General features: G+C 43.2%; 1 protein-coding gene across 1 annotated transcript in view; it reads left to right on the top strand.

The window, feature by feature from the left end:
* Positions 1 to 6,725: 6,725 nt before the first annotated feature.
* LOC309584624 (guanine nucleotide-binding protein G(q) subunit alpha) overlaps positions 6,726 to 27,687 on the top strand; it is a gene marked incomplete at both ends in the record, with an annotated part of 212,661 nt that continues 191,699 nt past the window's right edge. The window contains one exon of the mRNA XM_082300755.1: positions 6,726 to 6,861. Coding sequence (XP_082156881.1) covers positions 6,726 to 6,861 — 136 coding nt within the window. The remainder of the gene's footprint in view (positions 6,862 to 27,687) is intronic.

The following is a 27,687-nucleotide window of genomic DNA, read 5'->3' as shown; positions in this document are numbered from 1 at the left end:
ACCAAACTTGAAAGAATATAAAGAAGTTTATTAACAGACCTAAAAGAAGGAAAAGAAAAAAAAATTATACCACCTTCAGAACTCTCCTCCTCCCCCCACCTTCCTCCCTTCTCCCACTGACAATGTGAAAAAACAACCCTTAAGATGTTCAGTCTGTTTACCACTTCCATAATAACCTTGTTCAGTCCATTTAGAAAGAGAAGTCTCTTCTTGCTCATGCTATGAAAACATTATCACAACGAGACAGCCGCCCACTTCCAAATATTGTTCAGTCCATTTAGGAAGAGGAGTCTCTCTGCCTGCGTGTGAGTCCTTTCCCCCGACTTGCAGCTTTTCCCGCAACTGCTTTCGAGGGTCCACTCTTGAAGTTTTTTGGGGTACAATTTTAAGGTTGAGCCGTTCAGAAACAAAAACAGAGGCCCTTCCCAGGGAGCAAAGGGTCTTCATCATCTTCATCGTTAAGACTATCTCTGGGAGCATCTCTAGGTACTGAGGTTTTCTCCTTTCCCATTTGGAGCCAAAGTCCTCATCTGGTTCATCTCTCCCTGTCCAAACTTCTCATGAAATTACAGCCGCGACAGCATCTGCCTATCTCAGCGCAGGTGCTTTTGCTTACGAGTTGAACACTCCACCCCCCATATCTTCATGAAATTACAACAGGATACTCTGATATATCATAGCTTCACAACAGAATTTCAGCTTTAAGCATCTCCTCTCTCTCTTCCCTCAGGTTTTCAGCTCTTCACAGCAGTAAAAGGGTTAATCTCACCTCGGCCTTGCAGCTTTGCAGCTGGAATGTTGAATTTTTCTTATCGCAGTGGAGAGGGGGGAGAGCCAAGCCGCTCCGGCTGCCCAGGGCAAGGCAGTGGGGGGGGGGTTCCATGGCTGGAACAGGTCCTTGGCTTCAGAATGGCCATGGCCCGGCCCGGCCTGGCCCAAGCAGGGCCTGGCCGGGCCCGCTGGCCCCCACACAGGGCCTGCAGCCACCTGTCCCAGCGCCGGAAACGAGAGAGAGCTTTGGGGGGGAGTTTGCCTATTCTTAAATGTGGATCACAGAGGTGTTCACAACTTTAAGTGGCTTAGAGAATTGTCCATATTCAAACTGGCCAGCTGATAGGTTCTATCAGTTCCCAGAGGAAACTGTAAGCACCCCTTAGCAAGGACATCCCTTCCGGGACTATGCTTGCTAACCTATGACACCCAGGGAAGGTTTATCAGGAGATATAGAATCATAGAATGGTTTGGGTTGGAAGGGACTTTAAAGATCATCTAGTTCCAACCCCCCTACCAGGGTGGGGTGTACCATATCTGTACAGGATTAGGCAACAGTATGCATAATATCTATGGATAATAATCTGCATGGGTAATAATTGTATCTGTGATTTACTGACAGTTCTTATTAGAATAAAATATTTATAAAGAATGTTTCACATTTCAAAACAAAAGCAAACCATTATGGAGATGAGGGCTGAAAAAATTTCCTCATAGGTTTATTATCACATAATTGTCCATTATGGGGGTTCTTCTAGGTTCTACTAAGTCGCAAAGCAAATGAGTAAAACAGTATAATGGCTATCAGGTGATGCCTGAATCAGTACTAAATGGCTCATCTATTAAAAATCCAAAGATATTTATTAAGTGGTGTCATGGGTTAGCATAGCTATGGAAGTGATTCTTTTGCAAAGAGGTGCTTACAGCTTCCTCTATGATTTTGAATACAGTGATGTCAATGGGAATGGTACATACAGATACAATTTATGGGGTGTCTTTTCTCACTAAAATGCAAAAGTAAATTACAGTTTCACTTTTGAGGTACATGCAGTTGTCACGCCTTCTACACTGAACATATAAAAGAGTTGGTCAAGAAAGCTGAGTCAGAGTTCGTCTACTAGGGAAGGTTATAATGTTGTTTCAGGTATGTAGGTTTTTTTGTAGGACTACTGTGCCCTTGTCTTGGTTTAAAAGACAGGTGTCTGCCAAGGAAGGTGGGAACCTCCCCTGGAATGGAAAATATGACCCCCTTCCCTCCAAATTATTATAACTCCGAAATTACGGGGCTTTCAGGAAAAGATATGGGAAAAGGAAAAACAGTTCTTTGCTAGTATGTGTATGCATAACAAGACAAACAAACAATGGCAGCAACAACAAACAAAAAAACCCCAGAAACCCAATAACAGCCTTCTCTCAGACGTCAAGCCTTTTCCCCTTTTGTGTAGTTATGGTCACAGCCAGCAGGGGCGCTGTTGGCTCCCGGCTGGGCAGGGCAGGTGCCATGATTCCCCCATGGCTGCAGGGGGTGTTGTGGCACGAGTTCAGCCACCTCTCCACTGGCAATGGCGACTGGGCCAGTGGGAGAGAGAGAAAAGGGGCTTTCTTTGCAAACTCACGGGGAGTAGTTGGTCTCAGTGGTTGTCTGCCACTCCGGGTGGCGAAATGGACTGTAGCAGGAACCTCAGAGCAGCAGTCTGGAACAGCAGAGGTGAGTACACCCAGGGTGGCAAACAAAGTGTAGAAAAACTCTGAAGCCATGGCAGGAGCCACGGCGATCCAGGCAGATACGGGATGTCAAATTAAAGTGTAGGAAAAAACCCAAAGCAGTGGCAGAAAGCAGTGGGGCTGGGCAGCGGCTGAAGGGCTGCTGCAGGCAGCTACTGCAAGCAGCCAGGAGATGCTCCCTCTGGAGGGTAGGGGGTCATGGTCCGCTTCCCAGTGAGGTTGAGTGTTGGAAATGTCCTAGTTCAACAGCTGCTCTTGCGAGCAGAAGCTCACCCATGGTAAGGAGAAGCAGTTAAGGATAAAAACTCTGCACTGGCAGCGAATCTTCTGGGCAGCATGAGTCCAGCACCAAAACAGCTGTGTCCACTCTGATCCCAAGAGCAAGAGAACAAGCAACAGTTGAGCCCAGCCCCTGACCTCCAGTCCAGTCTCGCAGTATCTCTGCATTTCCCAAAAGAAAACTCCCCAGCTCAGAGATGGTAACAAATTGCACCCCTTCCTCCCCCTTGGACACATATTTTGTCTCTCTGTCTTGGTTTGAAAGACAGGTGTCTGCCAAGGAAGGCAGGAACCTCCCTTGGAATGGAAAATGTGACCCCCTTCCCTCCAAATTATTATAACTCCAAAATTACAGGGCTTTCAGGCAAAGATATGGGAAAAGGAATAACAGTTCTTTACTAATTATATCTATATGTATGTATGTATGTATAACAAGGCAAATAAACAACCACAACAGCAGCAACAACAAAGACAGAAACTCAATAACAGCCTTCTCTCAGCTGTCAAGCACTTTCCCCTATGGTGTAGTTATGGTCACAGCCAGCAGGGGCGCTGTTGGCTCCCGGCTGGGCAGGGCAGGTGTGATGATTCCCCCACGGCTGCAGGGGGTGCTGTGGCACGAGCTCAGCTGCCTCTCTGCACGTGAGTAATGGCGGGTGCACTGGCGGGAGAGATAGAAAAGGGGCTTCCTTTACTAACCCACAGGGGCAGTCAGTCCTGGTGCTCCTCCGGATAGTGAAATGAGCTGTAGCAGGAACCTCGGAGCAGTGCCTGGAACGGCAGAAGTGGGCACAACCCAGGGCGGCAAACAAAATGTAACAGAAAACTCCACAGACTTAGCAAGAGCTGCAGGGGTCGGGCGTACACAGGGTGTTGGGTTAGAGTGTAGTGAAAAAAAGCCCGAGGCAGCGACAGAAAACAGCAGGGCTGGGCAGCAGCGGCCGGGCTTCTCCGTAGCAGCCGTACCCCTCCAGGAAGGGGGAGGGGGTCGAGGTCCCGGGTCTTTTCCCTGAGGCACCCGAGCAGATGGTGAGGGTCCTTTCCAGTCAGATCGGTTGTTAATAAGGTCCTAGTTCACCAGCTACTCTTGCGAGCAGAGGCTCACCTACGGTTAAGAAGAAGCAGTGTCGGGCTGGACTCCACGGTGGCAGCGAATTCTTCCCGCAGTAGCAGCAACTCGACCGTTACCCTCCAATCCCGAGAGAGAGGAGCTGAGCCCAGCCTCTCACCCCCCAGCCAAAATCTCGTGGTATCTCTTCCCTTCCCAAGAGAATGCCCCTCAGCTACGAGAGTGCAGCCAATTGCACCCCTTCCCCCAACTTGGCCACTTCTTTTGTCTCCTAAGTACTGGTCGTTATCGTCTCTTAGCAACAAATGGGACAAAATTCCCTGAGAGAAATAAAAAAAAAAAAAAAAAAAGAAAAATCCTAACCTCCAGTCGTTCCCATCTCTTGGGCAACAAATGGGAGAAAAATTCCCTGAGAAAAAGAAAATATAAGGAAAAAAATCCTAACCTCCAACAGCCCTAAATTTTGGGAGGGATTTTGATCAGATGATGGATATGTCGCAAATTCATTGACTCATTCATATACTTTCTTTACACTTGATGTCAGATGCTGTTTGCAGCAATGTTTCAGGCATAGAGCAGTTGAACATCCATTGCACCACAACCTGAACCACACACCAATTTTCATCTTTTTGGGGAGGAAATTCTGTTATGTTGAAAAATTATTTAATGCAGAAAAATCTTTTCCACTTTGGTTATTTTCATTTTTATATTTATCATATTTATAATATTTATAATTCAATGTATAGAAATTCTTATCACCAAATTTAATATTAACATATTAATCTGGGGCCACAAGGTAGATAAATACATAAATATACCTACATACATATGAATTTTAAAATCCACATCAGGTAAATAAAGAAGATGCTTTTACTGAAATATCATTATTGATTAATGAATAGGATTACAGAGTTTAGAATAAAATTCACTTATTCATTTACTGGAATAAACATACTTATAAAAATATTCAAAATTTTCTTAAATGCTTTTATACATTATACATAGAAAACTGATATAGATCTAAACAAAAATCACACATTTTGTAAGTAATTAAAAACATTTTCATGCTCTAAAAACTATATTATTCTGTGGACGATTACATTTTCATTTTTTAATTTCCTCTTAGTCTTATGCCTTATGGTGGACTCTACTTAATTCATATTTACAACATATTTGCACAGTTGTAAGAAAGAGCATGTGATGTTCAAAACAGATGACAACAGGTGCTAGAGAGGACATTGCATATGAAACTAAAAGATGGAGAGTGATGCACCCCTCTAACTACCTAATAGACTACTATGACTTTCCTGGGAGATTTTTCAACATTCCCAGATAGTTAATTTAATATGGAGGTGGGAAAATGTAGGGCAGCTGTAGGAATTTTGAAATATTTTACAAATCCACAAAAACTAGAACTTAATATGTCCATCGTGTGCTATCACTCTGGGAGCTACTAAAGGCTATGTGTTAAAGACAGGCTTTCTAGTACTGGAATTGAAGGCAAGCTGGTCTGGGTTTGTGAAAAAGGATGGTAGCTAAAAGCATTGGTTGAATAAAGGTTACAACAACAGAATATAAAATGCGGTATATCGATGCCTTGAAATTATAGAATATTAGGTTTTTACAAGCAAGGGAAGTATACTACTGTTTTTATCTGTTGTAAACATCTTTTATTTCTTCTATATATGACAACTATTCATTTTCAGGATTACCGGAATAAAAAAGTTACTAGTGTCTAGTATATTTTTATCCCCCACATTTTAATTGCCATCTGAAGGTGAAGATACTTCCCCCTTCGTGTAAATTATTACATTTCCCCCCTTTTTCTATGAACCAAAGGCATCTCTTCTAGGAAGAGAGTGCAAGGGTAAAATAAAAATGTGCATTTATCGACTAAAACCAAAGCTATCAAAAGCAAATAAAACGCGCATGGTCGGGAGCTGCATCCCGGGAGTTCCTGGCTCCTACAGCTACTTATTCCCATCGCGCAGCGGCGCAGGGGAAGAGTGGCAGAGGCAGCAAGAGAGACAGTCCGCCATATTTCTACCTCACCACGCCCGCAGAGATAAGCCATTGAAAAGCCCGTCGAGCTGGGCTCACAGTGTGCATGCCCCAGTCTCCACCTGCCTTCTCTTCCTCTCTGGTGGAGCCCTTTGTACTCGTCCCCCCTCTCTTTCTTACTGTCAGGGCAGGAACGAGCCGTGACGGCTCTTCAGCAGCAGTTCTACTCGCGACAGGGGCGAGCGACCGTGCCTGGAAAAAAGGTTCATCGTAAGGAAGTTCTCCATCCAGGCGCACGCTGAGATTGCCGGGTGGCGGCGGCCTTGCCCACTTTCGGAGGAGCCGAACTCTCGCTTTAGGACAGAAGGAGCGACAGGGAAGCGTTATTGAGGAGGAGGGGAGGGATTAACAGACATTAGCATTTCCGTGGGGGCTGGTTATTTCGGAGGGCGGTGGGGGTGTAGTTTGCGAGGGACACTCGGGTGGTGGCAGCGGTAGCAGAGGCAGAAGCAGAAGTAGTAGTGAGGGAAGGAGGGAGAGGGGTATTTGTGCTGAGCAGCTTGGCTCGCGAAGAAAGCACTGCTGCCGCCACGGCTGCAGTGGTGGATGTTTTCATGTTGCTTGGTGCATAATTTAGAGGAGGAGTTGGAAGCGGCGACTATTTGAGGCAGGGAACGGGGGGATTTGTGCTACTGGGGGCCCGCTCTCTTTTCCCTTATCTGTGTGTGGCATCGAGGCAGCTCGCTGCACTTGCCCTACAGTGTCCGGGTGGGGACTTCCGGGCAGAGAGCCTCTGTGTCCCCCGGGGCTGGTGCTCTGGTGGGGGGTGTGTGCGCGCGCGTTTTTAGGGTGGGGGTTGTGTCTGAACCAGTTAGGAAGAATGACTTTGGAGTCCATGATGGCGTGCTGCCTGAGCGAAGAAGCCAAGGAAGCCCGGCGGATCAACGACGAGATCGAGCGGCAGCTGCGCCGGGACAAGCGGGACGCCCGTCGGGAACTGAAGCTGCTGCTGCTGGGTGAGTGTGGGCCGCCGTCAGCACACACGCCTTAAGTGCCGCTGAGGGTGCAGCCCAGACATCGCCGCCCCGGGCTCTGTCCGGGTGGCCCCCTGGTGCATTACATGGCGTGGTCGGTTCGGTTTCTCCCAGGCGCCTGCCACCTTCACCGCGGAGCGGCCGTGGCGATGGTGGCAGTGACCCGCTCGTAGTTCCTCCGCCACCGCGTTGTGTGTGCGCGCTCGTGTGCAGGCTTTGCCGAGGTGCTTGTAGCTGGGTAAATAACCGTGGTTCCTGTGGGTGGGTTTGATATGGTAGGGAACCCGTCCTTCCAAAATGGAGAGGGAAAGGATGGCTGGTCAGTGGAGGGAGTGTTGGGGGAATATCGGCGATGATGGGTGTAGGAGAGTGATGGTTAGGAAGCAGATTAATGAAAGTACTTGCAGGGGGGTTGCTTTGCAGATTTCTGGGGCATTGTTCTGTGAGTCTTAGGTTGCTGGGTCACCGGTTGCATTTTTTTCATTGTGATTTTTATTTAATGAGGCAAAATGGGATAAGGGGCTTATGCCCAGATTGTAGACTGACTTTTAAAGCAAAAGGAGAAAGAAATCATAAAGACCAAGATGCACCCATGAAGGTGAAGAGTAACCTTAAAGTATACTGGTGAATAGCAGGATCTTTAAGACCTTTGCAATCCACCCACTGTTCCGGAAATAAAATCTATAGTATAATTTATCTTTAATTAAAACAGGTTGTTATTTTGGAGCCACAAGTGTGCAAAGGCAATGTTTGTTTAATAGGAATTTGGCTTGTTTTAAAATCATCTTTTTGAATTAAAACACATTTGTCTGTATCTGAGGCGCTCTACTACACTGTGTAGTTCTTGTGGTAATACAGCTTCTGTTGTAGACTAGCAGGCCTTGAAATATGTCTGCACCAGTATTTGGGTGAATGGGAATGCTCCAAGTGGATGTGGGGTGTTTATGCCAAAGACTTTTGTCTTGGATCAGGTACATGAAAGTAATTATTTATATTGGGGGAATAAACTGCCTGTACAGTAAAGTGATTTGAAAGGAACTTGGAATTTATTTTAATGCTTGCTTATGATTGTGTTATTTTCTACTTTAAATAATACAGTTTGTCTTCTGTATATGGAGAAAGGTATTGGCATCCTTAACTGATGTGGAAAAAGAAGGGGTGGAGACATACAATGCTACCAGTAATAATATTCTGTCTCATTTTGGCCTAATTTTGGGTTGATGGAAGTGTGTGCTGTGGCTATTTCAAGATCCAAAACCAAGATAAAATAGAGGACAGATAGCTTGCATTTTTAAAATTTTATGGCTGTTTAAGTATTATTACTTAACTATATGCATTTGCTACAGGAGAGGCAGTTGATGTTTGACTTATTACTCGGGTCCAAATTGTTGCTGCATTTCCTGGTTTTCTTGCAGTAATGCTAGAGGTTTCTCCCAAGTTTTTAAAAATGCATGAAACTTACTGAATGGTGCTAACATATACCACACAGAGAAGGAATTCAGAGATTTGATTCCACAATCAGTAGTGCAGATCTTGTATTGTTTTATAAGATCCACCTACTGGTAATGGTAAATGTATGGTAATGGTAGATTAGGGCCTAATTGTGGCATTACTTTTAGATCAAATGAAATAAAGTGTTTTCAGAGCAAATAGTTAAGAAGCTGTCACTTAGAAAGCTTTGAAGAAAACACACTGATTGCCTGTATGAAGGTTTTCTTCATATATCAGTATCTGTATAAGCCGTGCTTCTGAATGTGTAAGCATGATGTACATGAAACCGAGGTAAATGTTCTGCTTCATATTTAATAGCATATCCGTATTTAAGTGGAAATCAGTATAGAAATTGTTACTGTGTACACATTTTTCGTGTTGTACTTTGTCAGCTGCAGTCACATATTTGATTGAAAGTGTTTGTGCATGTGCAGTTGTTTAACAGTTAATATCGTAAAATGCAGTATAGCAGTAAGCCACTGTTGAAGTCACAGGGTTGGGTAGAGATTCAAGTTTCAATTTATTAAAAAACCCTAAACAAACCAAAACTCAATCTTTCTAAAAATTTGTTTAAATTAGTGGGTTTCTTTTAGGTATCTGACAGTACTTTCAGTCACTCTCACTGCTTCCCTAGCATAGTCATTTGTTCAGTTCTTAAGCTTGTGTTATTTGTTTGGGTAATTCATATGGTTGGGATGGACAAAACCATTTTAAAAATAGGAAAATAATAATTAAAATGGGGAGACTGGGAAATAAATGTCTGAAGTTGTTTGCCATCCATTTTTTTAATTGACTTGACCTTTACTGTCCCATTATGTATCTTTAGCCATCAAAACTTAAAGTAGCAGTAGTGCTTTATTTTATGTAAATGTAAGGCAAACTTTTTTTAAAAGTGCCAACTTCTCAGTCCCACATTGAAAAGTGTTCTTGGACTTAGAAGCCTAAGTGGGTTAAAGGCTTTTGAACATGGGACAAAAGGTATATCCTTTTGATCATAAGGAGAGAACACAAGCTGAGCTGTGTTAACCGACCACGTGCTTTTTGAACTTGTTGCAAGTGCAAAGTAAAAGGTATTAAATAAAAAGGTTTTAAGGAACAAATGAGCATGTCTATGCCATTGTCCCGGTTTGACAGCCATATTTTTTGTTCTTGTTTAAAAATTAGATGTACATACAAATGCACGCATAGCACATATAAAGAAAAAATTCTGGGTCAGAATGGAGGATTTTTTCCCCCTCCTTAACTTGTAGAAATTATAGTGCTTCCTTGCAAAGTGAAATATTTCCCTCCAAAACATGTTGGTTACTGTTACTGTGTGACACACATTATGCTGTGTGCACCTTTCTTGTGTATTAATGACGTTTTTACTTTTCATGGGATCAGAGTTTAAAATGTTGAAAGTAATTTCTGGAAAACTTTTTGCATGGTAAGATTTTTAAAAATTATTAGTTTAAAAATAAACTCTCTCCATGATTAAACATTAAAATACCACTTTTAGGTACTGCATGGAACATCATTGTCCTGTTCTAATCTACTGTAAAAAATTAAGCAAAGTATCTGTTACTATTGTAATTCTAAAAAGTGAGAACTCTAGCATATGCACTGAAAATAGTTCAGCTAGCACAAGTTGGTTGCAATGTTTAATATACTTTGGAGCAAATTCAGTCTTCCACTGAATTTGGTTTTTATTTCCTCTATTTTTGAAATTCTTCTGTATTCCATTACTACTGAACATTTTGTAAAACCTTATGATTGCTCTCCAGAGCATAAAGTTGTTAACATTTATTTGTTGTTTGCTGTTGTAAATACATATATTGCTATAGTACCAAAAAAAACCCCTATGTGTTTTACTGTTTTATATTGGTCAGCACCAAACAATGTACAGTATTCTGCATGCTTGTATTTTAAGCATGTATGTACATATTTATTGTTAAGTAGCAAGAGGCATGAGATCTAACCTTCTATGTATATAATTTTGACTGTCATCAGTGGAAGTTTTACCTGGTCTCAGAAAGCAATGTTTGGGCTTAAATGTTATTTTGTAGCCGTAAACCTTCACTACTGGACATAATATGCCTGTACACTGTATATACTTATGTTATGCATTATTATCTGTAGTGGTTTTGGTTCAAAATATTCATTACTTACTTATTTTCCTTCTGTGAGATAAGAATTAGGAGAAAAGCAAAGCAGGCACAAACCTTAAACAGTTGCAGTACAATGAAAGAGTTTTATTACTAATAGAATTAAAAGTAAAGAGACAATAACAAAACAAAATTAAAGCAAATCCCCCCCCCCCCCCCCCCCCCCAGCACTTCTCTCTTTTTACCTAGCTCACACAAGGGATAACAGAACATGGGATGTTAGTCAGTGTTCCAGTTCTTGAAAAGTCTCTCTCTTATGCTTAAGGGAAAAAAGGGTTTTTCCTTCAGTTGCACGTGGTTCCCAAACTGCCACCAACAGCAGATCCGCCCGGAAACAAACAATCTGCTGTGTGTAGAACATCTCTCCCATGAAAAATCTCACAGTTCCTTCACACTACAAAACATGGGCCATCACATGGGGTTATTCATCTTTTTAAGGATAAGTTCTTTTGGCCTGCACACAAAAGCTTTTTTCTTCGCCACAAGTCTCTAGCAGCTTCTCACTACTTCTATATAGCTTGGCATAGGCATTCTTCACAATCTTCACAGGCACACGAAGATACTCCATCCCCCCATGTTCTTCAAATGGATTAAAGAGACAAACAGTTTGTGGTATTACAGTTTCTTACCACGGCATGCAAGAAGGTTTCTTTTAAGCTACGCGCCAGAATCACAGCACCGCCCTCTTTTCTCCCGTCGCCATGCTCAGCTCCGTCCCACGTGACTCACTTCTCTTTCTCTCTGACTCTGAAGCTGCCATGTTGAAGGGTGTTCTTGTTCAGGCTTTACGGTGGGGAAAGCCTCGCTCCCTTTGTGCTGCTGGCTGCGTGGTGTCCTCTTCAGTTCAGCACGAAGTGTGCTGGCTGCAGACAGGAGGCTCTGCCGGCTCCCGTTGACTCCGCCGGCTCCACATGGAGAGGAGAAGGACCCGCCGGTCCCCAGAAGCCGCGCTGGATGGGTTTAGCTGTGAGCAGTCCATGGCTGGGTTTAGCTGCCTGCGGCTCTGGGACAGTCCCCCCCCAGCCACCCAGGGACCGTGCCGCAGTGTTGGGAAAGGGGGGAAGGGGCAGTGGCCCCGGCCTGGCCCGGCGGGGCCGGGAGGCTCGGAGCCCCCCCCCACCTTCCAGCAGGCGAGCTCCGACCAAAAGGGGAAGTCCCGCCTTTCTGTGCGGTTTAAATATGTAAATTGTGAGAAGCGTAATTGGTCTTAAAGACTGTCCATCAACTCAGGGTCAACCCAATACATTATCTCATCAGGAGTATCTAAGAAAATAATCAGCACTATCTATAAGCTTTGGCAAAATTAGGTATTGGAGGGCGTGACAGTATGTTTACTATTTTGTATAATGCTTGCAGGTATTGTGACGTGCAAAACATGACTCTTAAGGCAAAGGTGTTCTTTTCATTTGAAATAGCAGATGAATCAGTGAAGCAAGGTGTCAAATATGAGTATCTTTTCATTATCTATATGTTACCAAAGGAAACAGGTGGGAGGTAAGTCATTTGAATTTAGCATGAATTGCAGCTAGTCTTAAGTGGAAGACTTTGTTTTTTCTCCAAACCTATAGGATATATATACATTGTAGGGTTTTATTTGTATACCTGTGGTAGCTGAATGAAAGATTTGTGTACAGAACTCTGTAAATTAGCAGACTTAGACTTCAAAAACCTTGGAGAGGAAGTGGGCCCATCAAGCCAACAATCAATCTTCCCTGCTGTAATCTGAAATATGTATGCAAATAGTCCCATCTACTTATATAAGTAGATAAACTGATACTACACATTTCAGAATTTTTTGTGCACAATTTAAAAATGTTGGTATTGATTAGCATATCCTAATTGACTATTTTCTTTGCTCTTCATTAAAGCAGAAAATGTAATTATTTTGAAAGAGAATTGCAACCTTTTCTTATTATCTTGTATTTGATCCATACTTATACTTGCACTGAACACTTGCAAATAAGTTTAGGTAATTACAACAGTATGTATTTATGATTAGAAAACAAGCAAATACTTAATATATCTCTTGTTGATGTCTGTTGAAACTAGATTGGTAAGTATATCTTAGTTTGGAGAAGCTGTTTCTAAGGTTATGTAATTTGATTCTGGATGACAAACACTGATCTATTATATATATAGACATATGTTACAGCGGGGATTACTGTAACATGCATATATCAAACCAGGAGTCCTGTGGAAAGGAAGTATATATGGACAGATTTGTGGTAGATGTTTCAGAGATGTTTATTTCTCCAGCCGCATGGCTGGGGCTCTGCTCAGGAAGTCTGCGGTCACGGGACCCGAGGGTCCTTGGCCACACCGGGGAACACAAACCAACCAATCGTGAATGAGGCTGACCAGGGGCAGGAAACCCCATGTCTCCCCCCCAGGGCCCATCTCCCAGGGCTCCATGGCAGGGGGGGAGACCCCAACATCTCACCCATTTTATTTTAATAAAAGGAGAATGAAAACAACTGGATAAACATAACAAGAACAGTTTCAAGACAAAACAAGCCACCCTCCTGAGTCTTTAAATGTCCAAACAGATTCTGTGGAACATCTTAGGGCTGACACAAGGGAGACAGAACTCTCCGGGCATGCTTTGTGGGGAAACTGAGGCAGGAGAGGGTTTAATGTCTTCCCTCCCCCTTTTCATCCCCCCCTCGCCATTGGAGAGGAATTGTAGGGAAATGGAATTGTATAGGGAAGCCATGGGGTGAAAAACAGATTAGGAATAAACTGGGGATAGGGTAAACTTAGGAAGGGGTTCATATTGGGTATAGGGTAAAAGGTGAAAGTAGGCTGTGGGTAGGGAAATTGCTGGGATGGATATTGTTTATAATTTTGTGCATAACGGCTGCCTTTGACTGGAATGCCTCCAGGCCCAGTAACATTTGCTGCTTGTAAACCCTTCTTTCCTTGCACTATATCAAATTGTACAACTTCCCCATCTCCTACATTTGCAGGTAATTTTTAGGGTTATTCCTTTTAATGGCAGTTCTATGGATGAATAAATCTTCCCCTGTATCATCTCGTGTTATAAATCCATAGTTGTTTTTTACATTGTACCATTTCACAGTTCCTGTGACTTTCATGGCTACAACTCCTCCTATCACGTGCTTGCGTGTTCGTCGTGGCTGCTGGTCCCGCGTGGCCGCCGCCTCGCTGACTCTGACATCTTGGCCGGGTCCCTGCGTTGCAGCTGCTCCGCGCCCTCCAAGCGGCGCTGCTCCGGCGCGTGTCTGGGCTCTGCGCGGCCCCGCGTTGCCATCGCCGCTGGCTCCGCGCCCTGTGAGTGGTTCCGCTCCGCAAACTCCACGCTGCTTTAAGTGCGGCCCCGTTTCGGCTCGGTGCTGCGCTGCGCGGCTTCTCGTGTCGCTGTGGAAACCGCCGCTTCTCCCTCCACAGGGCTCTCCGAGCTAGTCGCTCAGAGTGGCCTGCCACGCCGATGCCCGGTTCCTGGCTGCTTGTGGCCCACGGCACCCGCGGCGCCTGCGGCATCGCTCCCTCACTTGCCGTCGCATGGCCGGGGACCCCGAGACAGGGATGGAGTCCGCAATAAGGCGCACGCTCCCGAGGGGGCCGGGCGCGTCCAGCGCAGGCATCTCCACTGGCATGGCTGCAGTCATGTGTTCCCGGGATGGCAGCTGCGTGGCCTCGGCCCCAGGATTATTATGATCTTCTGCTTTAGGGGTAATGAGACCATACAGATGCTCCTCAAGAGCTTCCCTGATTATAAGGTATGCACGGAAAGCTTCTCTTTGATTTCATACTTTATCCCAGATCTCGTCCCAGAAACACCCCTCACAAGATACAGGAGGTTCGATATCAAAAAGTAAGTCTCGAGAAATATTGGAGAACCTTTTGAAAAGCCAGATGAAAAAGTGTTCTAGATCTCCCGGTTGCATTACTTTTTTGTTTTGTTGTTCAAGGATTCCTTTAACTTCTAGATACATTTTTTTCTGTGGCTCAGAGAGCCCCATTTCCCATGATTCTTCCATAGTCCAGAGAGAATATCCAAACCAAGATGAGAAGAGAGAGGTCTAGAGTGGTTATTTTACTCACGAATCTTCCTCAGGGATCGGTGTCTTGCCCGCATTCCTCCACCAGTTTGTTACAGCGGGGATTACTGTAACACGCATATATCAAACCAGGATTCCCGTGGAAAGGAAGTATATATGGACAGATTCGTGGTAGATGTTTCAGAGATGTTTATTTCTCCAGCCGCATGGCCGGGGCTCTGCTCAGGAAGTCTGCGGTCACGGGACCCAAGGGTCCTTGGCCACACCGGGGAACACAAACCAACCAATCGTGAATGAGGCTGACCAGGGGCAGGAAAACCCCGTGTCTCCCCCCCAGGGCCCATCTCCCAGGGCTCCATGGCAGGGGGGAGACCCCAACAGACATATATATCAATTTATAAAAATAACTGGTTTTGAGGAATACATGAATCATCATCTTGATATATATGTGATATCATGATTTCACATTTGCTGGAAAAGAGCATATTAATTTTTTAATGCATGATAAAGGAATGTTTTATTTTTAGCCCTTATAAAGGATTTTCTTCTGGGTTATTTTCTTTTGATTTTCCTCCTTCTTTAAAAGTCATCTACTGTAGTTAATGGAAAGTAGTTTAGAACCTAAATAGTCAAAGAATTCTGACCAACTTAGTTTTGCTCATATGTCAAAAAATCAAGGGACCCCAAATTTGTACTTCCTTTTAAAAACATTGTTGAATTTGTACAGGAGGGAAACATGGTAAACAGAGGACTCTCTTGAGAAGGGACTTTGGGGTATATATTGTAATGTTAAGAAATATTTCTGTGTTTTTAGCTACTTCAAATTATGTTTCGTGTGTAAAGGCAATGGTAATTTAATAAGCAACAGCATTTCTTTTGAAGTAATATGACAATCTGCAAAATTAATCCCAGGAAGGGAGAGCATGATAAGGTAGATGTGTTTCTTGCTCTGCTGAATGGATTAACACTCAAGGAAACGTGTTCTCATACTTGAACAAGATTGTATGCAGCTGTTGCTAATTAAATTATGGGAAGTTTTTCAACATTCAACTGTTATTTGCTCTACTTATTTAAAAAGTCTAACTTGCAAGAATCAAGAGCAACAAAGTAATATAAAAACTGAGGAAGCACTTGAATATTGTAAATACTATGAAGCCATATAAATAGTACTGTTAAAATCAGAGAAGTAAGTGGGCAACAGGCTTTAAGTATTGTGTTAACACTGTGCAAAGAAATAAGATAATTAATACTGAGGGGCATAAGTCTAAGTGAAGCTATAGTTTGAAAAGTTTTCAAAGTTCCTCGGGAAGTTCTAGGAGCAATATATATCTGTGGGTTTTGGTGTTTTTTTTTTTCCTTCATGCTAAATTTGAGCATAGAATAGGTCAATTGGAAGGAACTTTAAATGATCATCTAGTCTAAAAAAATGCCTGACCACTTCAGGGTGGATCAAAAGTTAAAGTATGTTATTAAATGCATTGTCCAAATGCCTCTTTAACATTGACAGGCTTGGAGCATTGATCACCTCTCTGGGAAGCCTGTTCTGCTGTTTGACCACCCTCTGGGTAAAGAAACACTTCCTAATGTCCAGTCTAAACTTCCCCTGGTGCAGCTTTGAACCATTCCCACACATCCTCTCATAGTATCGTTCTGGACAAAATGTCCAGCACACAGATGGATAAGCACGTCATGCACTGGGTGAGCAACTGACTCATGGGTGAATGGGGTAACATCAAGTTGCTGACCCATCACTAGTGGGGTTCCACAGGTCTCCATCTTAGAGGCAGTTCTCTTCAACATCTTCATAAATGACTTGGACGCATGACTGGAAGGGTTACTAAGCAAGTTTGCAGATGATACAAAACTGGGAGGAGCTGTTGACTCCCTTGAAGGCAGGGAGGCCCTGCAGAGAGACCTCAACAAATTAGAAGACTGGGCAATCACCAACTATATGAAGTTCAACAAAGGCAAGTGCCAGATTCTGCACCTGGGATGGGGTAACCCTGGATGTACGGACAGACTGGGGAAAAAGAGGCTGGAGAGCAGCTCTGCAGAAAGGGAACTGGGGGTTCTGGTCGATGCCAAGTTAAATATAAGTCAGCAGTGCCCTGGCAGCCAGGAGGGCCAACAGCATCACCAGCCAGTTAAGGGAGGTGATTGTCCTGCTCTACTCTGCACTGGGGCAGCCTCACCTTGAATATTGTATGCAGTTTTGGTCACCGCAATATAAGAAAGACATTAAGCTATTAGAGAGTGTCCAAAGGAGGGCAATGAAGATGGTGAAGGGCTGTGAGGGGAAGCCGTATGAGGAGCGGCTGAGGTCACTTGGTCTGTTCAGCCTGGAGGAGACTGAGGGGAGACCTCATCGCAGTCTACAGCTTCCTTGTGAGGGGAAGAGGAAGGGCTTATCTCTTGTCTGTGATGACCAGTGACAGGACCCAAGGGAAGGGCCTGAAGTTGTGTCAGGGCATGTTTAGGTTGGATATTAGGAAAAGGTTCTTCACCCAGAGGGTGGTTGGGCACTGGAACAGGCTCTGCAGGGAAGTGATCACAGCACCAAGCCTGCCAGAGTTCAAGAAGTGTTTGGGCAACACTTTTGGCACATGGTATCACTCTTGGGGATGGTCTTGTGCAGGGCTGGGAGTTGGACTTGGTTATCCTTGTGGGTCTCTTCCAACTCAGCATATTCTGTGATCCTGTCTGGATACCAGGGAGATCAGCACCTCCCTCTCCACTTCCCCTCCTTAGGAAGCTTAAGAGAGCCATGAGGTTGCCTCTCAGCCTCCATTTCTCCAAACTAGACAAACCTGGAGTCCTCAGCCGCTCCTTACAGGACGTGCCTTCTAGCCCTTTTACCAGCTTTGTTGCCCTCCTCTGAGGGCACTTCAAGGACCTTCAAATCCTTTTTTAATTGTGGGGCCAAGAAATGCACACAATACTCAAGGTAAGGCCACCCCAATGCTAAATACAGAGAGATAGTCACCTCTTTTGACTAGCTGGTTATGCTCTGTTTGATGTACTCCAGGATGTGTTTTGCCCTCTTGGCTGTTGGGGTACACTGCTGACTCCAATTGAGCCTGTTGCTGACCTGCACCCCCAGCAGGGCTATTCTCTAACCACTCCTCTCCCAATTTATACTCTTAAATTGTTAATCTGAATGTTAATTTTCTTGGTCATGTTAGAGAACATTGGATAAGAATTCCTGAAACTACTATCCATGTTTCTTGGTAAATGGGTTTCAGCCAGAAAGACAGAAGGTTTCTGTAGCAGCAAATACTAACTTATAAGGCCAGAAAAACTCAAATGCATGAAAGTTGGGAAAGGTGTCAGGTGGTTTTAGGAACCTATCAGGCTTGGGAAACTGAGGATCTAATATGGGACTTTTTTTTTTTAACTCTGATTTTGGCTTTACTAAGCATTATGGGTGCCACTTCATCTCATAGACCAGGGCAATACTAGCAATAAAAATTCAATGCTGTATCTGGGTCGGATGGAGTTACTTTTCCTCATAGAAGCCTGTATCATACTGTGTTTTGGATTTATGACTAAACCAGTGTCGATATCATCAATGTTTTGGCTATTGCTGAGCAGTGCTTTCACAGTGTCAAGATTTTATCTTTTTTTCCCCCACTCTGCCCACCCCCCCTTCCTCCATCCCCAACCTCAAGTCAATAAGGGGGGGGGGGGGCTGGTAGGATGTTGTGCTCAGCAATAAAAGCTCTGTGAAAGAAGGAGGAATGGGGAAATAGCATTTGTATTCCCAAATAGCATTCTACATGCTGAGGCCCAGAAAGTGTCAAAACAGTGAATTAATGCCTCTTTTTGCTTTACTTACACATGTAGCTTTTTCTTCACCTAGTAAAGTATCCTTATCTTGATCCACAAAGGCAAAAATGCACTCTTGAGCTAAAAACTCTTACAGATTTTTGAGCTTTGATGGGATACCCTTCCTTCTCAGACCAGGGTAAGAGAGCAGAGGAGACTGCTGTTCTGCTAAGTTCTTTATTTCATAGTCTCATAGCTTTCTTGAAGGCAGAATTCAAGGGGGTTACATGATAAGGCCAAGCAGCAACAGCAAACAGCAGACAGAAAACAGCTTCTTCTTCTAATTCTAGTTTCTTTTATATTATTTTTTTTTTTACAGAAGTGTGGATTATATTTGTTAATTGACCAATAAGATTAACACACGATTCCAGTTTTCTTAACCTATCCTGGTCTAATTCTAACAGTCGTAAGTCTTACATAAGTATTGCATAGGTATTACACAGATTTGCATATATAGTTTCTATCAACTCTTATTGTTTATGTGAACACTATCTAAAAAATGTGAACAGTGTAGTTCTATCTATATTTTGTCTAAAGTAAAGAATTCTGTGAATAGGTAACACTGCTGCAGCAAGAACTGTGTTTAAGGTCTCTGCTACAGCTTTTCAATGTTTAAGGCACTTAGCATATATTTCTCCTAAAAGTTAAAAATCTATATTTCTATTTCACCTTGGTGTGACTTCATGTATCTCAGCTTATCCAAAGGTTTTAATTCAACCCCTGTGCTTTGGCTTCCATCTGGGCCTGAGTCCAGAGAAGCTTTCACTCCAACAACAGATCAACATGCTTGCACAATTCTTGGTATGTTATAAAAAAAAATTTTCCCCTGTGAAACATTGTCCTGTTCTTACCTTGAATTTGTCCAGGATTTGCTTCTAGTCACTTGTTATATTTTGTCTTTTTTGACCTCTGATATTAGATATATGACCCATGGACACTTAGAAACTGAGACCAAGATAGTCGTTAATCTTTGTATCTATCATGAAGCTAAATTAATTGATTTCCTAATGCTAATTGTAGGGTGAATTTTTGAATCCTTTAATCATTCTTATAGTTATCTTTCTCATCCTTTCCAACATCACTTCTGAATTACAGACTGTGAGAAATGAGCACTGAGGTTTATACATTCTTTACTACAAGTGCAAAAGTAAAACTTCTCTTGTGATAGTTGAGATGCCACTGTTGAGATTTGTACAAGGAAAACAATGACCTTTTTAGTTATGGCATCAAACTATTCATGTTTAGATGGCTATCTACCATAACTAAAATATTCTTCAAAATAATTGCTTTTCAGGGTGGGTTCATTCACCATTTGCAACCTGCTTTCTCTATTCCTATATAGTTAACCTTACATTTACCTGTATTCAGAAGCACAGTCTCTGCCTGTTCCTGGTTTACAGGTTATTCCAATTACTTCACATCATCATATCCTCTTCATAATTTACCTGTTCACAGCTTTTGTGTCACCTACAGGTATTGTCAGTAGTAAGTTAAGAGGTTTTCTTTTAATCTCATGGGTAAAGATATTTAAGTTTCTTATCAGAATGGGAGTATCACTGGGATCCTATTAGAAACAAAGCTGCCTGAGAGCTTTCTCTTATGTAATTTAATACTTACTACTTAAAGAATGAATGCGTGCTGTTTGTTTGTGGCATGATACCAAATCGGTTGCTTAGCAGAAGTCTAGTTCCTCAAAACTGCTGTATTTATAAACCAAACCACTAGAACTGTTGTAACTGCTTAACTCTTGGTATGCAATCTCTCCCATGTTCCATTCCCATCCTTGGGTTATTGGGGTTTTTTTGTGGTATTTCAAGATTTATAAGGCAGAAGGGTTTCTTGGTCAGTTATCCCTTTGATAAGAGGTGTCTGGTCAGTTATCCCTTTGATATGAGGTGTCTTGACTTACTGAGTAACAACAATGTTCTAACTTTAGTAACTGCTCTGTAACATCTTCAGTAACTGCTGTAGTGGAAACTTTCATTGTCACTTTAAATATGATCTTTGTTTCCCTAAAACCAAAAGAGAAATATTTCCAAACTGTGGATTTTTTGGTGTTAATATGAAGAGCCATATCCATTTAGTAGAGGACCAATACAGTTTTAAGTATTATTTTTTTTGCATGAAAATATAAAGTTTAAAAAACAACAAAAAAGTGCTCCCCCCCCCAGTCTTTGGAACCCTTTAGTTCTTCATTTGACTCCCCTCCCCCCCTCCCTCCCCCTTAACGATTTTTAATACTTCTGAAGGTTTTGACTTACCTATTTCAACTTTCTCTTTTTACATCCCCTCTTATCCAAACTCCTTTTGCTGTTTTTCAGGCTTTCTTATTTTGTGGGATTGAGGCCATCTAGCTATTTAATGAAATGTTATGAAATGCCTCTTAGTTGTTCCCATTTTAAATTTAATTGCAGCTGTTCTCACTCCTAATTCTGTCTGCTTTTGTTCAAGTATCTCTCATGAAACATGAAGTATTTGTACTACTAGTTTTGGACTTTTTTTGCTTGCACATAACAAATGTAATCAAGTAATGATAACTCCCTCTAAAAGTTACTTTTTACTTCAGTTCTGCCACAAGTTCTTTTTCTTAATATGATAAGATGTATTTCTGTATGGTGCTTTTCTGTTAGAAAATTATAATTTCTGAAATACAGACATTCCAAGGTCATTTGCTTGAGACTTTTAGCATCCGTTATGTTGCCCTGGGAGACTTACCTCCTCCTGTTTTCATTAAACTGTTTAAAGAGCCCCACTCAGTTGTCTGTCAAATCACTTGTGACTTGGTCATCTGACATGGTTCTAGGTTTTGTGTCAATTCTTTCTGTCTATTAGATTTTAAAGTGAAAACCTTAAAGATCACTGTCTAGAAGCCAATTTTGAAGCACAGAAATGTTAATCACTGCATTTTGACTCATGTAAGTCTTTGCTTCAATTATACCTCCGTTTAATTTGTAAATTAGCAAGTTTTTGGTTTACCACCTACACATCTAGCATTTTTGTAGACAGTTGAATTTCTTCTTTTAATTTGATGCTTTGTTCAATTTTAATCCTGTTTTTATTTTTTTTCTGCTAAATAAGTACACTATTGTTTTCCCTCTCATCCTTCTCTTTCAGTAGTGAAATGATACTCTGGCCTCTTTGGCCAGTCTGTCTTTCTGAATGTTTTTCATTTTAACAATGAGAACTATCCAAACTCTGCAACTCCATCTTTCACGTACATCCAGTGATGCTCTATCATATATTCTTTACCTGTCCAGGAATTTACCTTTAGGTGGTCTGGTGGTTTTTTTCTCCTGGTATGTAACAAAATTGTCATTTAAATTTGATGCCAAGCTAATAAATGTGGAATGTTTAGATATTTATTATTTGGGAGAATTGTAATTATTTGTTTAATAGCAAAACTGAAGTATCATCAGTGGATATTCACAGATGACATGTTCACATATGTTCAATTTTGCTGTCATTTTCTGTGTTAAATATAGTTAAGCAAGTCCCTTCATCTGTTGTCAGGGACTTACTTGCATCCAAATAGAGTGCACATTATTGAAATAGCTATCCCAGCCATATGCACCTACCCCTTGGGATACCTGCAGACTTATCTTATGTACTATATGTGCTGTGTTCATGGCTCCTCTACCTCATGAGTATGATATGACTATACACTAATGTCTTTGTACAAGGAGCAATGCTTGGTGAATGTTGGCAGCAGCTATTTAGCATTTCTGTGAAATATGAAAAAAGTGTTGTTACAACTTGAGAAACAATGACTTTCAAGGACTGTTAGAAGGCCTTCTGCAATTTCTGCAAAGGGTCCATTTGTCCTTAACAACTGCGTGGCTCTTGTTCTCCCGAAGGAATTGAATGCTCCAGAACTAAACTGCAAGTGGAAGAGTCTGGGATGCTTACTGTTTTAAGAAAAATTCAGACCCTAGGTTCTGATGCAGTCAGTTTATCACAGCTCGAGCTGGGCGCCTCCAGAGAGGGACCCCGAACAAAGAAATCCCTGTGCCTTTATACCCTCACAATCTGTGCACCTGATCTTCATGCACTCTTCATGCACCCTGCACATGCCTCTTGGTCCAATGGTGATTTGTGGTCTGGGGTCTTTGTCCTGGGTTGCAGTGTATTCTATTACCATCCTCATGAGCTGTTGAAATCAGGTGGGGCAGTGTTTCCTTGCCTCCTCCCCCCAGACTATCTTTCTGTTAATGGCCCATCATTGTCCTGCTGCATGACTCATAGATAACTCCCTCCGGACTATCTTCTGTTAATGAGCCCAATCAACACCTGGCCTCATGACCCATCATCCCATTGTGAGATGCTCCACCCAGAGGGAGGAACCAAGCATTCCATCATGGATATAATCTGAGATTCTGAACACCAGAGACAACCTTTCCACTGGATTTCCAGAGGACAGGAGCTACACAGCCACCACTGGACCTTCTGAGGAAGAGCAGACCCTTTTTCTACAGGATCACCACTTCAGAGGACTGCAGCCACCATTCTACTGGACTGCTACCACCACCCTGACTAACAGGGTGTCAGGTTGTATCTTGACTCTGTCAGTTTGAACCAGTGTTTTCTTTTAATTTTTCCTTTTCTTTAATTTCCCCATTAAATTGTTATTCTGACTTGGTGCCTCCCACTGGTTTTGTTTTCAAACTAGTACAGTCTTCTAACACCTCATTGTTTTTATCCACACGGGCTGTGCCAACTTCAGTAGTCCCACATCTGTGGTCTTCCAGCTCCACAATATCTTTGGGGCTTTTCTCAATTCTGAGAGTATTCCAAAATCATTTCTGGTTATACCTTCTTTCATTTTTCTTTTATCTCATTCATTCCCATAACAATTAAATGTATTCCTTCTGATGCCAACCTTATTTCTACATCCAAAGCCTGCAACAGATCCCTTTCCAAGAGACACACTTGTGTGTCCTCAGCTATTACATTTGCCCCATATGCTCTTATTTCCAATCCTCTGTTTCTATCCTGAAATTTTTTTGCTAACACTGTCACCAATAAATTCGCCTCCTGTTCCTTCATCTTTCTTTTCACCTTTCATTCTTCCACCTTTTCCCTTTCTTCCCTTCCATCATATACAAACGTAGCTACGCTCAGTATTTTTTTACATGTTTACATTTTCACCATACTAGATTTCAGCTAGGTTCTTCTTACTTATGGATCACAAAAGCTGAAAATAAAGCACATGAGCTTCTATATATACATTTAAACTTGAAACAACTCTAAACAGCATCCTCCCTTAGCCTTGGCATTTTACTTCCCCAAGCTGTTAATTCTCCTGAGGATCACAGATAATGGTTGTAAAATACTAACACTGGGGCATTACTTGGCAGAGCCCTAGGTTGCATTAGCAGCGGGATTTGGCACCGTGTGCAGGGACATAGGATATAGCCCTGCATTTTGCAGCAGCGGGGAGGTAGGAGCAGGAGCAAGTGAAGGCACAGCAAGCGAAGCGACAGAAGCAGGAGATGAAGCAGTTGCAGTTTGCAAAGGTGGGGGGTAGAAGCAAAAGCAAGTGGAGCAGGTGATACAGCCGCAGCAGCTGCAGTGTAGAGAGGAACATCCTCCCCCATTTCAGATACCGGTTCTGTGATTGCAATCATCATTTGCTTTCCAAGTTTTGTTTTAGGTTTTCTCCTTGCATAAGCTAAATTATCCCATATGAACCAATAACACATATGATTAGAGTGATGATTTTCTGAAGATATTCTTAAAGATGTTAGATGGTTTTGATCAAATGTGTACTACAACCTGGCCAGGTTTTCTATGGATTTACCCTTGTTTTTGTAGTGATGAATGGGCATTCCTCCTGACACAATTCTATAGTGCACTTTTTCAGTAGCTCTTTTGTTCCAGACTTTTGTTTTGGTTTTGTTTTGTTTTTTTCTTCAATTCTGGAGGATTTCAGCCAAGGGCATCCCCTTCTCTACTCTGGCCATATTCCCCAGTTTTACCTAGTTTCAGGAACTCTAACCCCAAATTTCCTTTTTACCTCATTTCAGGGACTCGAACGCTGAATTTCTTTTTTACCAAAATACAGATACCGTTTTTCAGAGGACTTAAACCTCTCTTAGATGAACTCCTTGTCATCTGTTATAGAGTAAGGCTGGACTCGAACCTGCCTCCTTGGAGTGCCAGATTTGAACCTGCATCCCACCGGCCTCTGTGTCAGAATTTAAACTCATTCTAGAGAGAAAGCTTCCACTGCAAAGGGCCCTCATGAACTCACCTGTCTGCCAGCAGTATGGACATTTGGAGTCAGGATGATCCAGAGATGAGACCTAGGATCCCATCTGGGTTGCTATCTGTTTAAGAAAAGTTCAGACCCTGGCTTCTGAGGCAGAATTGGTTTATTTCAGCTCGGGCTGGTGCCTCCAGAGAGGGACCCAAACAAAGAAATTCCTGTGCCTTTATACCCTCACAGTCTGTGCACCTGATCTTCACACACTCTTCACACATCCTGCACATGCCTCTTGATCCAATGGTGATTTGTGGTCTGGGGTCTTCTAACACTTCATTGGATTCTTTCTTCATGTCCACCTGGGCAGGCCATTAACTGCTCTTATCTTCCAGCTTGGGCCAGCCTTGGGGCCCTCTAGGGTCTCAACCCTTATCTGAAGGTATCCAGTCTTCCTCTGTTTCCTCCCCTGCTTAGCACTTCATGCTGACAGAGTTCTTTTAGAGTTCACCTCTGCTAAGTTTTGAGCAGAGCCCACTCATGCTAAACTGTAAGTTACAATCAAACTTAAACTTACCCAATTAATTTCTAGTATTCTATAAGTAAATTTATAAAGTAAATTTATAATCCCCAGCACTTACAGTATATCTTCTCTCTTTGATCATAGTCTAGCTTTTGGTCATGGCCAGACTTAATCTTACCAAGATGAGGATTTGGAGCCTGTGGGACTATGTTGTCCTACATGCTTGTGGTGACCAGCAGGTTATGTATAATTTTCAGATGTGAATAAACACAGCTGAAGCATGGCTGGGATTTGACTCCTGCTCTCCAGCGCTGATACATGCAGTCTGAGCTCTTGTACTCCCTGAAAATGAGTTTCCTTGTTTAGCAGAACATTTAAACCCCTGACTCATTCTGCTTGGTGGGCAGAGATTTTGAGGCTAGTGAGTTCACAGTGAGCGTGCTGCAGCATCATCTTGAAGATGTGTATGTGCTATGTTGCCAGTTCACCCAGACATTTAATTAGCATGGCTGGAATCTTACTATGCTGCCCCTCACCTATCAGTTTCTTGTGTTCTTAGGGATTTATAAGAGATTATTTTGCAGACACTCCTGGGCCACTATGACTGGCTACTTGAGGAAAATCAGTGAAATCCTTAGTTCTGCAGTTTTCAGGACTTCCAGCAGTAGTAGGCCAGCACACTTCTCAGGGAATAGCAGCCTCTGCTAGTAGTCTATTGTGGGGTAGACAGTAGGATATCTTGTTACTTTGGATTATGGGCTCTATTAGGTATCCTAGGGCTATGTTTCAACTGAGCCCTAAACATCTACAGGATTGAAGCAGAATGCAGCTTCAAGTAGTTGACTGTAAGCCAAGGGGCATTAAGAACTGACCTGGTGTCAGTAACCCCAGTGTGGTCAGCATCATACCACACCAGTACTGACACCTCCTGATAAATAATGTTTGATCATGATAAAAAACTCAGCTCTTCTGCCCAGTGCTCAGAGGCTCACTGTCTACTGCCAGCAAATTCCCTTTGCATGCAAAACAAAACCTTTAAGTAACTGTATTGGGTTTGCATGGACAGGTTTTGGTAATGGGAGGGCTACAGGGGTGGTGTCGGCAATTGAGGCACGGACCCAGACCGGCAGGGAATCTGAATCATTTATTCAAAGGAATGAGCTGGTTTTATACACTTAAGGCACAGTATTTCCTTATATGGTAATCCTCACTACGTGACCTATCCCGTGTTGCCACATCAGCAACACACTTCCTTCAATGGGATGATCACTTGCTGTTCACATGTCTGTCAGCTCCTGGCAGGCTCCTCTCCATAGGGGTCTGCCGTGTGACACCTCCTCCCCCCAGGGTCTGGTGGAGACAAGCTTCTCTGTGCCACCATGTGCTCCTTTGTGCTGCCATGTGCCTCTGCAGGCAGGTTTTACAGCTCACAACCCAATTCTATCTTTTTTCTCCCCATAGGGTGGCTTCTGTGAGAAGCTGCTGGAAGCTTCCTCCATGTCTGGCAGAGCCAGTGACAGGCAGCTCCAAGACGGACGTGCCACTGGCCAAGGCTGGGCCAATCAGAAGTGGTGGTAACACCTCTGTGATAACATATTTGAGAAGAAGAATAAAACAAACAAGTTATTGCACAGATGTAATTGCAGCCAGTGAAGAGCAGGGTGAGAATATGTGAGAGGAACAGCTATGCAGACACCAAGGTCAGTGGAGAAGGAGGGGCAGGAGTTGCTCCAGGTGCCGGAGCTGGGATTGCTCTGCAGCCCATGGTGAAGACCATGGTGAAGCAGGCTGTCCCCCTGCAGCCCATGGAGGACCACGGGAGATGCAGAGATCCACTCACAGCCTGTGGGGGAGGTGCCCATGCCAGAGCGGGTGGATGCCTAGAGAAGGCTGTGACCCTGTGGGAGGCCTGTGCTGGAGCAGGCTCCTGGCAGGGAGCTGCAGACCCATGGAGAGAGGAGCCCATGCTGGAGCAGGTTTCCTGGTAGGGCTTGCGACCCTGTGGAGGACCTGCACTGGAGCAGGCTGTGCCTGAAGGACTGACCCTGTGGAAGAGTGACCCACATTGCAGCAGTTTGTGGAGAGCTGTTGCCTGTGGGACGGACTCACCTTGGAGAAGTTCAGGGAGACCTGTCTCCCATGGGAGAGACTCCATGCTGGAGCAGGGGAAGGACTCCTCTCCCTGAGCAGTAGCAGAAACAACATGTGATGAACTGACCGTAACCCCCATTCCCCATCTCCCTGTGCTGCTGGGGGGGAAGAGGTAGAGTTGGGAATGAGGGGGGGGGGGGGGGGAAAGGTGTTTTTAAAGTCTTATTTTACTTCTCATTATCTTGCTCTGATTTTGTTAGTAATAAATTCAGTTAATATCTCTTATTCGAGGCTGTTTTGCCTATGATGGTAAACGATGAGGTAGCTTTGTCCTTATCTCAACTCATGAACCCTTCATTATATTTTCTCTCCTCTGTCCAGCTGTGGAGGGGAATGATAGAGGGGCTTTGGTGAGTTTCTGGCATCCAGCCAGGGTCAACCCACTACAATCTTTTTGGTGCTGGGACTCAGATCATGAGGATTTTGAGATAAGGATAGTAATTGGGAGAGGTA

The sequence above is a fragment of the Coloeus monedula genome (genome assembly GCF_965178545.1).
Source record: "Coloeus monedula genome assembly, chromosome: W".
NCBI lineage: Eukaryota > Metazoa > Chordata > Aves > Passeriformes > Corvidae > Coloeus > Coloeus monedula.
Note: the sequence above shows the minus strand (reverse complement) of the source record. Positions and strands in the feature narration are given on the sequence as shown.